Here is an 11,458-nt window from a genome sequence, read left to right as displayed (position 1 = left end):
CGAAACGAAGAATGGGTGCTGACGTCCGAAGCTGACGGATGCACAACTGGAAGCTGGGATGATGTCTCAGAACGTCGAAATATCCGAGCAGTTGGAGGAAGCAGGTACCCGTGATTGTGCAAATTCTGAAGAAGACGAAGATTTAGCAGAAGCGTTCGAAACTTACTTTTATTATTTTATGATCTTCTTTGACTTATCGGTTTTCATGTTTTGTTTATGGCTTACATCGTTATTATTCTGCAAATCATAATTAATTGATGATAAATAATGCTTAACGTTTCAAAATAACCTAATTGTTTTAGTTTTAAATAAAATTTTGTAAATGTAGTTTTCGTTTTCCGATTCACATAGAATATTGAGCGTGTGAACATAAATCAAGAAACAAAGCCTATTTGCACATTGGTGATTTGATATAATAAAATGAAATTTGCAAGAGACGACTGTAATGGCTTTAATGGGTGAAGCAATCTCTGGAATAATGAATAATGCATGGTGTTGTTTGGAGAAAAAAGAAGAGAAAAAACAACACGAAAACAAGGAAAATAAATATGACTTATGGCAGAGTTAGCTGATGAGCCGGTGGGTGAAACTTCTCCACGGGCGTGGCAGTTCATTTTTCATACGGTAATAACTAGGCTGGTAGAGAGGTTCGAATTCTCTGAGCTCGCGACGTCTGCGCGTTTCAGAATTGGTCGGTGTGAGCCAATATTTCACCAACGCGCTCGACGTCATGCACCTCTTCTTGTACAAATCTACAGCGTCGTCCACGTCCATGTGATGCACGTATGTCCGATACGGTGTACCATAACGCGGAGGTGTGTAGCCGTATGATGGCGACAGTTTAATGTTGCTGTGGTACATTGACAGTGTATTGTCGATGTATTGTCTGAACGGCTTGTAACTCTGCGTGTAATGGGACGGTTTCAGCGTGCTTGTATAGTTGATAATGTTCAATCCTGAAGGTTATGAATAAGAAGATGTAGAAGAAGTATAAAAAGAAAATCATAATAGTAATGTTGATATGTTGTGTTATTTTGAATTATCACCAACCTGGAGTTTCCTCTCCGTATCCGCTGTAACGTACGTGCGGATAACGATCTGAATATCTCGGTGCCCTGTGGACGACACCGTAGACGGGCGCAACAAAGGGCTTGTACGTGCTGAATGGTAAATAGCTGCGCGATGTGCGATTGAAAACGGTCGAATCGCTGTGGGACATTGTATACGGCGCGTTGACCACAAACGATGAGGAACGTGAAATGGACAATGACCGCGACCGCTGAAACGCGGGTCGTGTCTGTTGAAAGCTGTAGCTTCGACGAAGCATGCTTTATTGGAACTTTTATTCGAAAATATCGCTCGTTCGCTCGAGTTTCTCAGGCTTGATTAGCCAAAAGTCGTCGTCTAAAAATCGACAATCCCATTAAATTACATTACATCATATTATAATATATTATTTCAATGCTGCTCGAAAATGCGTTGATGCAAGGCGCACGTTCAACGATTCTTCGCCACATATTGTTGAATTGCTTGTTCTACTTGAATGTGAAAAGAAAAAATACTCACCAACGTCGATGTTATCATTAAACTATTTTTGCAGTTTTTGAAATAGATGATTCAATACGCTTGATAATTGAACGTTCGAAAAATACATCTGCGATGGAAAACGGTGACGCATATATTTTTATTTCGCTTATTTTTAGTGAAACTTTCAGCGTTTGAAAAATCTGCATTTTATTCTTTTGATACATATTTATACGTCAGACAATGCTGGATTTTTGTTTGCGACAAATATACAAACAGAATTTTGGAAGCAGTGCAAATGAAAATTTCATCTCACTTCATCCAGCGCAAAGATTATGATCACTTCACGATAATAACAACAAGCAAATATATTTGCATTTATTAATTCTATCATTATACTGTAAATGTTGAAATAAAATAAAGGTACAATTTAGGCAAAATGTAATTATGACTTTTAAGTAATTCAATATTCACAGAAGTTACCACAAACGTGGAATAATAATCAAATAAATAAAATTTTTAAGAAGAAGAAGAAGAAATTATGAGAAAAATTTTTAACGTGTTAAAAATTAAATATGTTTGATTTGTGTGAAGAGTGATGAATAATACGGAACCTGTTGTTGCAAGTGAGTTTTGAAAAAAAAAGAAGAGTAGAGGAAGAACAGCTTGCCAAAATGATAATGAATAAGTATGTAGGTGGAATATTCAAAAAAATTTCCTAAATAAAGAAATGGAGAAAGTAAAAAATATTCACTTACAGTTGTATTACACGACAGGTATGTATAGAATAGGGATTATTTGAAAGATCAAAGAAAAAGCAAAAAAGAATAAATTGAATTCAAATAAGAAGAGGGATAAATAAATGACTTGGAAGTGAGGAAGAAGATCATCTCACCAAAGTATCATCTGAACAGTCGACATGTCGATACAAGTATTGAGATATATGCATACATGCCAGACACTACTATTGTTGTTGTTGTTGTTGTTCATTTAATTTAATGTTGTTGATGATTGTGGCTGGCTGGCACGCCAGCAGGCAGATTACTAGTGAAAGTGAAAATCTGCTCGGCGGCAAATTCGTAGGCAAATCGACGATGTTTGCGTGTTGAAGAATGCTGGCTTGAAATTCCCAATGAAAGCATCATTGTGGAACAAAGCAACGGCGGCGGCGGCTGTTGAAGCAAGCAAGCGAGCTGCCGATGAATTTCACCCGCTTCATCATTTGACGATGAGCATCACGAAATACATCAGACAGAGATTAACAATTGCCACAGTGTGTTGTGAATCATTTTCTTCTTTTTTTTGTTGAGAACAATTAAAATTCATTTCCCGGTGATTCCACCTGTTTTTTTTTCATCCCATATATATTACGTGCCGGTAAAATGCTTCGTGAAAAGAAACATAATACTCACAGAGGTATAATAAATAAATGGGTAAGTTGAAGTGATTTCAGCAACTAGTGAACAAATGAAAGCTTACCCAAACAACTAATGCTTCATTTGGGCGTGCTCAATGAAAATGCTCGCAACACAAATGAAAACTTTTCCTGCAACAAACAAACAATCGATCAATCCATTTTTAAAACACATTTCTGTCATTTTTATTCAATATTTTTGAATTTGGGTTTTTTTCTTCTTTTTGGGGAAGATAATTCTTTTCATTTAAATAAAAGGGGAAAATTGAAGAAGATGATAATGATGAAGGTGAATAGAAACAGATGAACGCTTGAGAAGAGAAGAATTGGCTACTTTTTGAAGCTTGAAACAGAAACAGAACGTCGTCGTGATCAGCGGCGCTGTTGAACCAAGCACAGACGAGATGAGCAAACGAACGAACGAACAAACAGACAAACAAACAAACAAACAAACAAACAAATGCACCAAGCATAAAGACTGACTGACTGGATGAATGAGTGAGTGAGTGAGTCAGAGAGTGGGTAAAAAAATTTTTTTTCTCAAACAATGATTGGTTGATTGATTGGATTGGATTGTGGAAAATTTGAAATGATCAACTTCGAGCTGTGTGTGCGTGTGCGTGTGTTCGAGCATGCAAATCGACAAAAAAAGAGTGGCAGGCAGAGAGGGAGAGGGGTAGAACAAAAAAAACAAATCAAACAAATGCCAAAGTTCCCGTACTGCTCCACCGGGACAAACAACTGGACATTCTACTGTCCGACCGTTGCACAGACGGAGTGGAACCGAGTTCTTTCTTCTTCAACATGAACGTCATCTTGTCCATCCGACTGGCCGCCGCGTAGAACGCGTTCGCCTGTTCCGGCAGTTGAAGCTGTTCTGAAAACCAAGAAAAAAAACAATTATGCAAATTAAAAAAAACAATAATATGCTGCGAATGCTCACTTCCGTCAGGCAGTATTTGAACGATGCTGAATTGATCGGCGCTGGCGTTGACGTTGTGCTTGGCCAAAGCTTTTTTGATCAAATCTCTGGTACGATCGGAATTTTCCAGCTTAAAAGCAAAAAAAAAATAAATCGATTGAATTAATTGAAATTAAAAAATAATCAAAATTGCAATCCGAGCCCACCTTGACCGATTTGTACAACGTCTCGTAGTTGACGTCACCTTGGAGCGACTTTTCCAACGTCACCCGCACGATGTAGCAGTCGGCGTTGACCGGCGACCGTTGCTGCTGACTGTTGGAAGAAGAAGCCCCCGACCCGTGATTAGCTGAGTTAGCCGTGGAAGTGTCGTCCTTCAACGGCTGGTAGAAGATGCTCCGCTCGCGGAGCTTCACAGCCGACAACAGTTGGCTACAACGACGGCGACTGGCCAAGCGATTCGGCGAACCGGAGCTCGAATTGGAAAATTCATCTTCGGAAAATAATCTGCGAAAAGAAAATATGAAAAATAATATCAAAACTAACAACGACAACAATTTACTGGGAGCAAATTTTCGAACAACTGACTGAACATTCGTCTTTGGTCGGCTCAATGCAACAGGATAAATCGTAGCTGAAAAATTGTAGCAAATTGATTTTGTTTTAATTTTGTTGTCATAAAGCAAATTAACATATATACCAGAGCTTTTCGTCCAAATCCGGCAGTGCACGAAACCAAACCCAAAATTTCGGATCCATTTTTATGCGGTAATATTTGACATTTTTCTGTATCAATTTCACTTGACCAATGACATCATATTCACGACGTCGTTTGTCGACGTTGATCAAACCTTCTGCATGTGGAAATGATGTGAAAAAAATGGAAATGAAATGAAATGAAAAAAGAATTTCACAAACCGGAAGTAAAGTCGGAAAAGGCCGTGTCGATCATACTAAGATCAGTCAAAAACGTACCCAAATAAGGAACAGTTCCGCGAACTTCGAGCTAGGGACAAACAAACAAACAAACATATAAACAAACAGTGGAAAAAAACAAAAATCATGTACCATGTCACAACTGGCGGTTCGCCGGTAGCGCTTCAATTTGACTCGCCTGGTTTTGGCGCCAAAGCCGACGGCCGTTTTCGAAGTCCCCTCTTTGACGAGCAAATTCCGAATGGCGGCGCTGTTGTCGTCTTCGCCGAACACGCGCGACAACTGTTGGAAAAAGTCCAACACGTCGGCGGACACGAGCGACCAGGCGCTGCGCAGCCGGTAGACGGGTTCGCTTTGCAAAGCGGACAGGATCGCTTTGAGTGAGTTGAAATTTTTCAACGAACGCAATTCCTTGAAAAGCCAAACGAAATTTGCATACCACCTCGATGCCATAAAAGAAAACAAACAAACAAACAAACAAACTTGAGCAACCAGTATCCAACAGCAAATCACTTTGGCCCGGTAATAAGCTTTCTCGTGTATGTTGTAAACGACCGACGCCATCACGCGCCGGGCCAAAGCGTTGAACTGGTCTACTGTGGCACGTACGGTGTTGACACAGTCGCCGGCCGAGGACGATTTGAATCGACGCGACCAAAAGTAACTCTGACACTGATAGCAGATCAACCGCTTGAACAGATCCTTAAAAAGGGAATAGAAACAATATGCAAATTTAAAATTCAAAACAAGAACAAACAAACAAGAAAATACCGCATCAATGCAGGTCAATTGTTCAGCAATGTAAAGCGGATCCATGTGGGTTAGATCCAAATGACGTGACATGGTACAATTGCCAACATAGTCCAACATGTCAGCAGAAAGCAGTCCATTTTGCACAAATGAAACTAAACAATAGATATTATTAGTAGTTGTTTGTTTTGTGCTTAAAAATTTAAATTCAATCCAAACAACAACAACAACAACAACTCGTACATTTTGGAAGCATAATTTGGCGTGTAAATTGACTACGCATAGTCGTTGCTTTTTCCGCCAACAAATCCAAAACGTCGTTGTTTTTCCGTGAAAATTCCACAATTTCACCAAGACACGTATATTTTGGATATTCGTCGAAATCTTCCGGATAACGACCCAACCAACGTCTCAAAACTGTGCACCAGGTTCTAGAAAATATTCGAAAAAAAAAAGAAAAATCTCTTTCACAAAACAAAACAAAAAAAACAAAAAAAAATTTTACTGAAATTTCCACTGACACTGAGCCGTACGTCGTACACGGCCGTTGTCGTTCAGCAAAGTTTGCAAGCTAAAAAAAATACAAACAAAAATTGATCACTTTTGTTGTTGATTTAATATTTTAATTAGGTTCATCATTAAAAAAAAATTTTTTTTCTGTTCCATTTTGTTTACTCTGAAAGAATAATACGCAGCACGTCCATGGGAGTGGCAACGGCGCGGTAGGTTTCAAAGAACAATTCAAAAAGATATCCACGAGCGCAGTCGTCTTCAATCAGCACCATATCCAGTACCCATTTTTGCAATGTGGCCGCTTTTATAACGCGAATTTTGATCGTTTCCCATTCCAGACGATCGTCCTCAACATCACGATCCGTCCAACCGTTGAACAAATTATACCTGAGCACATTCTTAACAAATAAATAAATTAATTAATTAATTAATGCGAGAAATAATAATTGTCTGAAATGTTCAACAACAACAACAACAACAACAATAACATTACCAGTCGTGATTTAGCAACTGCACAATTGGTTAATTTGGCATTTTGATGGCTACTTTTCCAATGACGACCGTCACTGTGATAGCAAACTTTCTTCAGATAAACTTCATAATGGACGTCGGCTTGCTTCTCTTCACCCCAATAGCGCGATGTCATCGCTCAGTCGAACCGGTCGACTCGACACCAATAACAACAACAAAAAAACTGAAACTATTACATTTGAATGAACATTAAAATAAATAATAGCCAATGATAAATTATTATTTTCATTCGTCATCCGCCGCCTGTATTCATGATTCAACTGAACAAACAATGAATAATGTCTGCTCTGATTAAACATGCAAACAATGTCAAATATCCACGCATCGTAGGAGGATTATTTTCCATTGTATAAATTTTTGTTTTTTCTATACAAAATGATAATATCTTCCGAAATATCAATCGATCGACAACTCACCACCACCGCCCATTAAACTGAACGTATAATAAATAATATGTTTAAATTTTGAAAAAAAAAATAAGCTAGCTGACACCAACTAGCTGATACTAAAGTGAAGCTGTCGAACTGTGAAGAGAAATGAAAGCAATAAATTGCATAGTTGAAATTGCCGGCCGGCCTGCAAGCCGGTTTGTACACGCAACATCGATACAAATTGCAGGTTATTCAATGCAAAACTGGTCGTTTATTGGCACGATCAAATTGACAACTAAATAACGGTGAACGCTGTTCATGTTGTAACTGTAAACCGCAAAATTCATATCAATATTAATAAAACAATATATATATATAATTGAGTAGTTAATTAATAATCAAGAAAAAAAAAACAAACCACTCTGTTAAATATTTTTTTTTTCAAACTCTTCACCAAAGCAAAAATATTCACCATAAAATAATACAGTACTATGAAAATTTCACGTCGAGAATGGAAAAAGCGTGTGGAAAAGTACGTTTTATAAACGACTGTTTACCGACAAGCAAACCGGTAACCAACAGTAACCGGCGACGTGACAAAGGGAGCGCGTTAATTGTACCCAAATAATAAAAATACTGTATTGTGCAAAATAATAAATGGGCATAATTTTTGAATTGATGAAGAATTTCATGAAGAATTAAAATCAACGGATATGGATGAATGGCAAAGAAAAAAGAAATAATAGAAAAGAAAAACCAAAAACGTAAAGGATATACATATAACAATGGTAATAGTTGAGCAAATTGCTTCAACGCATACGTGGTGGTACAGAACGCACACAATCAACTCGCGGCTAATTTCCCACAACACTGTCCAAATGGACAGGAAAAGCGTGAAAAGCAGCTCAAACCGGTCACAACTATGCATATTAGTTATTAGTAGAAATTTTTACCAACTTGGAAAATAATAATCATCACCAAATAATAATAATAATAATAACACAAACTTCCTGGTTGATCATTTTTATTATTACCTTCCGTTTTGTGTCACCTTGGAATTTTGTTTCTTTAATTTTCTACTGAATAACATTGTTTTTGAATTTCCTGTTTACAAAAATTAAATCAATTCACCTTATTATTCTGTAAAATGAAAAAAGGTACAATAATTACTTACTGTAATTTTCAAAGTGTAAAAAATCAACAAATGTTTTTTTTTCTAATAGTTTAATGAAAAATTTATAAAAGAAATTAAACTCCATAATTTCCAGCATCAACTAGCCGTTCTAATTAGTCACTTTACTATTTAACTTTAAACATTAAATTTCATTGATGAATAATGTTGACATTGATATGCATTTTTAAAAAAAAGGTATTACTTCTGAAATTATTCAAATTAAAATCGATCCACCATTTACTGAATCGATAGAAAATCATCGTATGAGTCACAATATAAAAACCAATAAATAAACAAACAAGACAGATTTTATTTTCATTTCCTGGTGTATAAGTAAATACATAAATTGAGCATTAAAACTCAAAATTACTATTTTACAACTTTAGCATTTTTTGCAAAATAAACATTTCAATTAACAATCAATAACATGTATACTTTTATGTACATTATTGTTCTATTCAATATGCCATTGTACTTATATGCTCCTGTTTATTATTCATATTTATGTTTGAAATAAGTTTTATTTTTTACACATTGCAATTCATTTCACAGTAGATAACTAGTGCAACAACTTAAATAATCCAAATTGCTGCTTTTGCCTAATTTCTTCGTTGCTGCATTTTCATCAACTATTTTTCGCTTCAGCAATTCAGCATAATACATTGTAAAAAATATTAATTTAACACTTTATATTTAATGCTACAAATGTAAAATTGCCTTTTTTTTTCCATCCACTCCCATCATATTTGAAAAGAATTACTCGTCTGATTTCGCTTATGCTTGGGAAATAAGCGAAGCAAACTTTGCAGCAAATTATCTTAATGATAGTATTCTGCTATCAAAAATGTTAATTGCCAATTCGCCCATTTCGTTTCTATTTTCCCTTAACAAACTAATAATTATTTTGGCACTTTGCAACGTTCTTTGTGCATGTTCACTTTTATTTTTTATAGTAACAAAATAACAAATGATAAATTACAACTAATCAGCAATATTCATTGTCGACGTGTTCAATTCAACTTATTCAACTAATAAATTATTGTCTGGATAAAATATATTCCACCAGCAGCTTTTTCCTCCTCCATCTCACTTTTATCAAATATTTAATAAATAATGCATACCTTAATTGTATAGTTTGGTTTCTTTGGTGGGATATTGAATTGTGCAACAGAAGCAGCCATTATTTACAATGCATATAAATTTAATTTTAAATTCCTCATTTGACTACTGCAATGAACCATAAAGGAAGACAAACAAGATAACATAAACTGCAAATTCATATCACATTGCACGCCAGGCTGCTAAAAAGAAATAATACAATCCTCTTATAAAAATGGAAATTATAAAAATTGCTAATCTGTTACAAATGAAAAAAAATAAATCACACTCCATATATTTGAAAGTAAATCAAATTTTGTACCAATATTTTAATAATCACCTAAAATTATTCATTGGAAGATGGTGATCGAGGTGCTTTGAATACGAATTTTCTCGATTTCAAATAGGTCCATTGATGTCGTTTCCAATAATAAATAATCGATGTGATCAGTGGTGCTATGGCCATCAACTAAATTTTACAACTTTCTGATTATCACTGACATTTATAATTATGAGAAAAAAAACGTAATATAACTAGTGTTTAAATTAATAAAAATCTGTAATATATTAAAGCAATATGAAATATATTTTTGAACGCACTTTTAATGCCCAACGCTTTCGAATATCATGCTCTGGTTCAGATGCCCATTTTAAAAAGCATGCTACATCCTTTGCCATTTGACTTTGTGTTGCCGGAGTTCCTAAAATCGAACAACAAAATCATGTACAATAGAATAAAAACTATCAATTCTTTTCTACAATTCTGTTTCTTTTATTTCAAATTAAAATAAAATCGAAAAAAATAAATATCACTTTTAATACGCGAAATTTATTTTCCAATATCTAATTTTCTAATAAAACTGCATTCTTATAAATGAACTACAAATTCATACCATCTTCATATTCCAACATATCATCAAACAGTTGCTGAGTCATAGCAATTGATGCGCCATTCGGAAAATACGGATTGTATCCTTGATAAGATTCGATGGGAAAACCGGCTGGTGGATCCATGTAGCCGGTCAGAAGCATAAACAAATAATCCTAAAAATTCAAACATAAAAATAATATGAAAAAGATTTAAAAGTAACATTTCTTCATTTTGTTATTAAAATATTTTAATACCTCCCCGCCATGACGTGCCAATGTGATCAGAGAAAGATCCGGAGGCAAAGCGCCGTTATTCGCCAGTCGAGCGACAACGTCATTTGCATATGGCTGCGGCAAGTAATCAATAAGTTTACCAGGCCTCGTGTACATTTTTCCATCGTCACCTGGTCCATCTATGACTTCAATCTAAAATTTCAAGATGCCCAAAAATGAGAAGCATTTCAAAAAAAACAACACCAAAGAACAAATTGCTCACTTCAGAAGCTTCACGCTTCGCCTCTTCTTCAGTCATGAAGACATTAACAAAATGTCTGTAAGAAATCTGCTTCATGCTGTGACATGCAGAACATACTTGCTTGTAAACTTGATAGCCACGGCGTATACTACAAAATAATAAAAACAAACTTTCCCAAAATAATATATTATTATTATTGTGAAAAGCTAAAATAAACATACGAAGCAGCATCGTATGACTTTAAAATGCCCTTGTGCGGCCAGTCCAAACGTGGCACATGTAAATGCAAAAAACTGGCTTCAGCTACATGATTAAGAGTGTAAAGCACGCCCATGCCTACAGCACTGGCAATGCCAATTCCTATACTTGGCTAAATTTGATATTTATTGAATTAAAATAATAACAATTTATAGTGATAAATTCATACCAGGTAAAGTTTACTTGTCATTGCTGAAGATGAACTAAGCAACCACTTTAGAATTAATATTATTAATTTCGATTCAAACTTTACGTTCACCGTTCGGACAATTACAGTATAAGCTGTAAATGATGCGCATGGACTTTAAAATATTTTCAATATGCTTGATTCAAAACAACAGTATAATTATCACAAGTTTCATTTGATTTCATTGTTACTATATTGTATTTTAAGCGCGAAACCAAATCTCACGAAAGAATAAAAACCAGTATAACACGCGTCTTATTCGCTCAGGCTTATTCATATCTTTAGCTTTACAACGTGTCAACATCTTATTGGCCGAAAGGTCAAGTCGTGTTGCCGTTTGATATTATATTGGAGAAAAGAAAATCCAGTCTCTGTAACCATGGATACGGCTGATTTTTTTTATATTACTAATACTGCATGCAATTTTTGACCTTA

At 35.5% G+C, this 11,458-nt stretch overlaps 4 protein-coding genes across 4 annotated transcripts; 1 reads left to right on the top strand and 3 right to left on the bottom strand.

The window, feature by feature from the left end:
- Positions 1-555: 555 nt before the first annotated feature.
- Positions 556-1,164, top strand: Tsp_08479 (hypothetical protein). Its single transcript, XM_003375442.1, is given in 4 exon segments — positions 556-744; positions 759-839; positions 868-939; positions 1,057-1,164. The coding sequence occupies 4 exon segments, from the start codon at positions 556-558 to the stop codon at positions 1,162-1,164; spliced, it is 450 nt and encodes a 149-aa protein (XP_003375490.1).
- A 2,469-nt stretch (positions 1,165-3,633) lies between these two features.
- Tsp_08478 (putative Ras association domain protein) lies at positions 3,634-4,812 on the bottom strand. Its single transcript, XM_003375441.1, has 6 exons — positions 4,779-4,812; positions 4,553-4,714; positions 4,407-4,494; positions 4,067-4,367; positions 3,882-3,990; positions 3,634-3,815 (listed from the first exon to the last, which is right to left on the bottom strand). Exons 1-6 carry the CDS (start codon positions 4,810-4,812, stop codon positions 3,634-3,636), a joined length of 876 nt encoding a protein of 291 aa, XP_003375489.1.
- A 120-nt stretch (positions 4,813-4,932) lies between these two features.
- Tsp_08477 (conserved hypothetical protein) lies at positions 4,933-6,705 on the bottom strand. The gene is made up of 7 exons (XM_003375440.1): positions 6,553-6,705; positions 6,222-6,457; positions 6,052-6,117; positions 5,784-5,977; positions 5,568-5,701; positions 5,280-5,498; positions 4,933-5,238 (listed from the first exon to the last, which is right to left on the bottom strand). Exons 1-7 carry the CDS (start codon positions 6,703-6,705, stop codon positions 4,933-4,935), a joined length of 1,308 nt encoding a protein of 435 aa, XP_003375488.1.
- A 2,874-nt stretch (positions 6,706-9,579) lies between these two features.
- Positions 9,580-11,327, bottom strand: Tsp_08476 (ubiquinol-cytochrome c reductase, cytochrome c1). Its single transcript, XM_003375439.1, has 8 exons — positions 11,272-11,327; positions 11,006-11,138; positions 10,800-10,948; positions 10,576-10,726; positions 10,359-10,529; positions 10,127-10,277; positions 9,834-9,934; positions 9,580-9,702 (listed from the first exon to the last, which is right to left on the bottom strand). Exons 1-8 carry the CDS (start codon positions 11,325-11,327, stop codon positions 9,580-9,582), a joined length of 1,035 nt encoding a protein of 344 aa, XP_003375487.1.
- Positions 11,328-11,458: the final 131 nt, after the last annotated feature.

Source organism: Trichinella spiralis (assembly GCF_000181795.1).
Source record: "Trichinella spiralis strain ISS 195 chromosome Unknown Scfld5, whole genome shotgun sequence".
In the NCBI taxonomy this organism is placed as follows: Eukaryota; Metazoa; Nematoda; class Enoplea; order Trichinellida; family Trichinellidae; genus Trichinella; species Trichinella spiralis.
The sequence above is the reverse complement of the archived record's forward strand: the minus strand, read 5'-3'. Positions and strand labels throughout refer to the sequence as shown.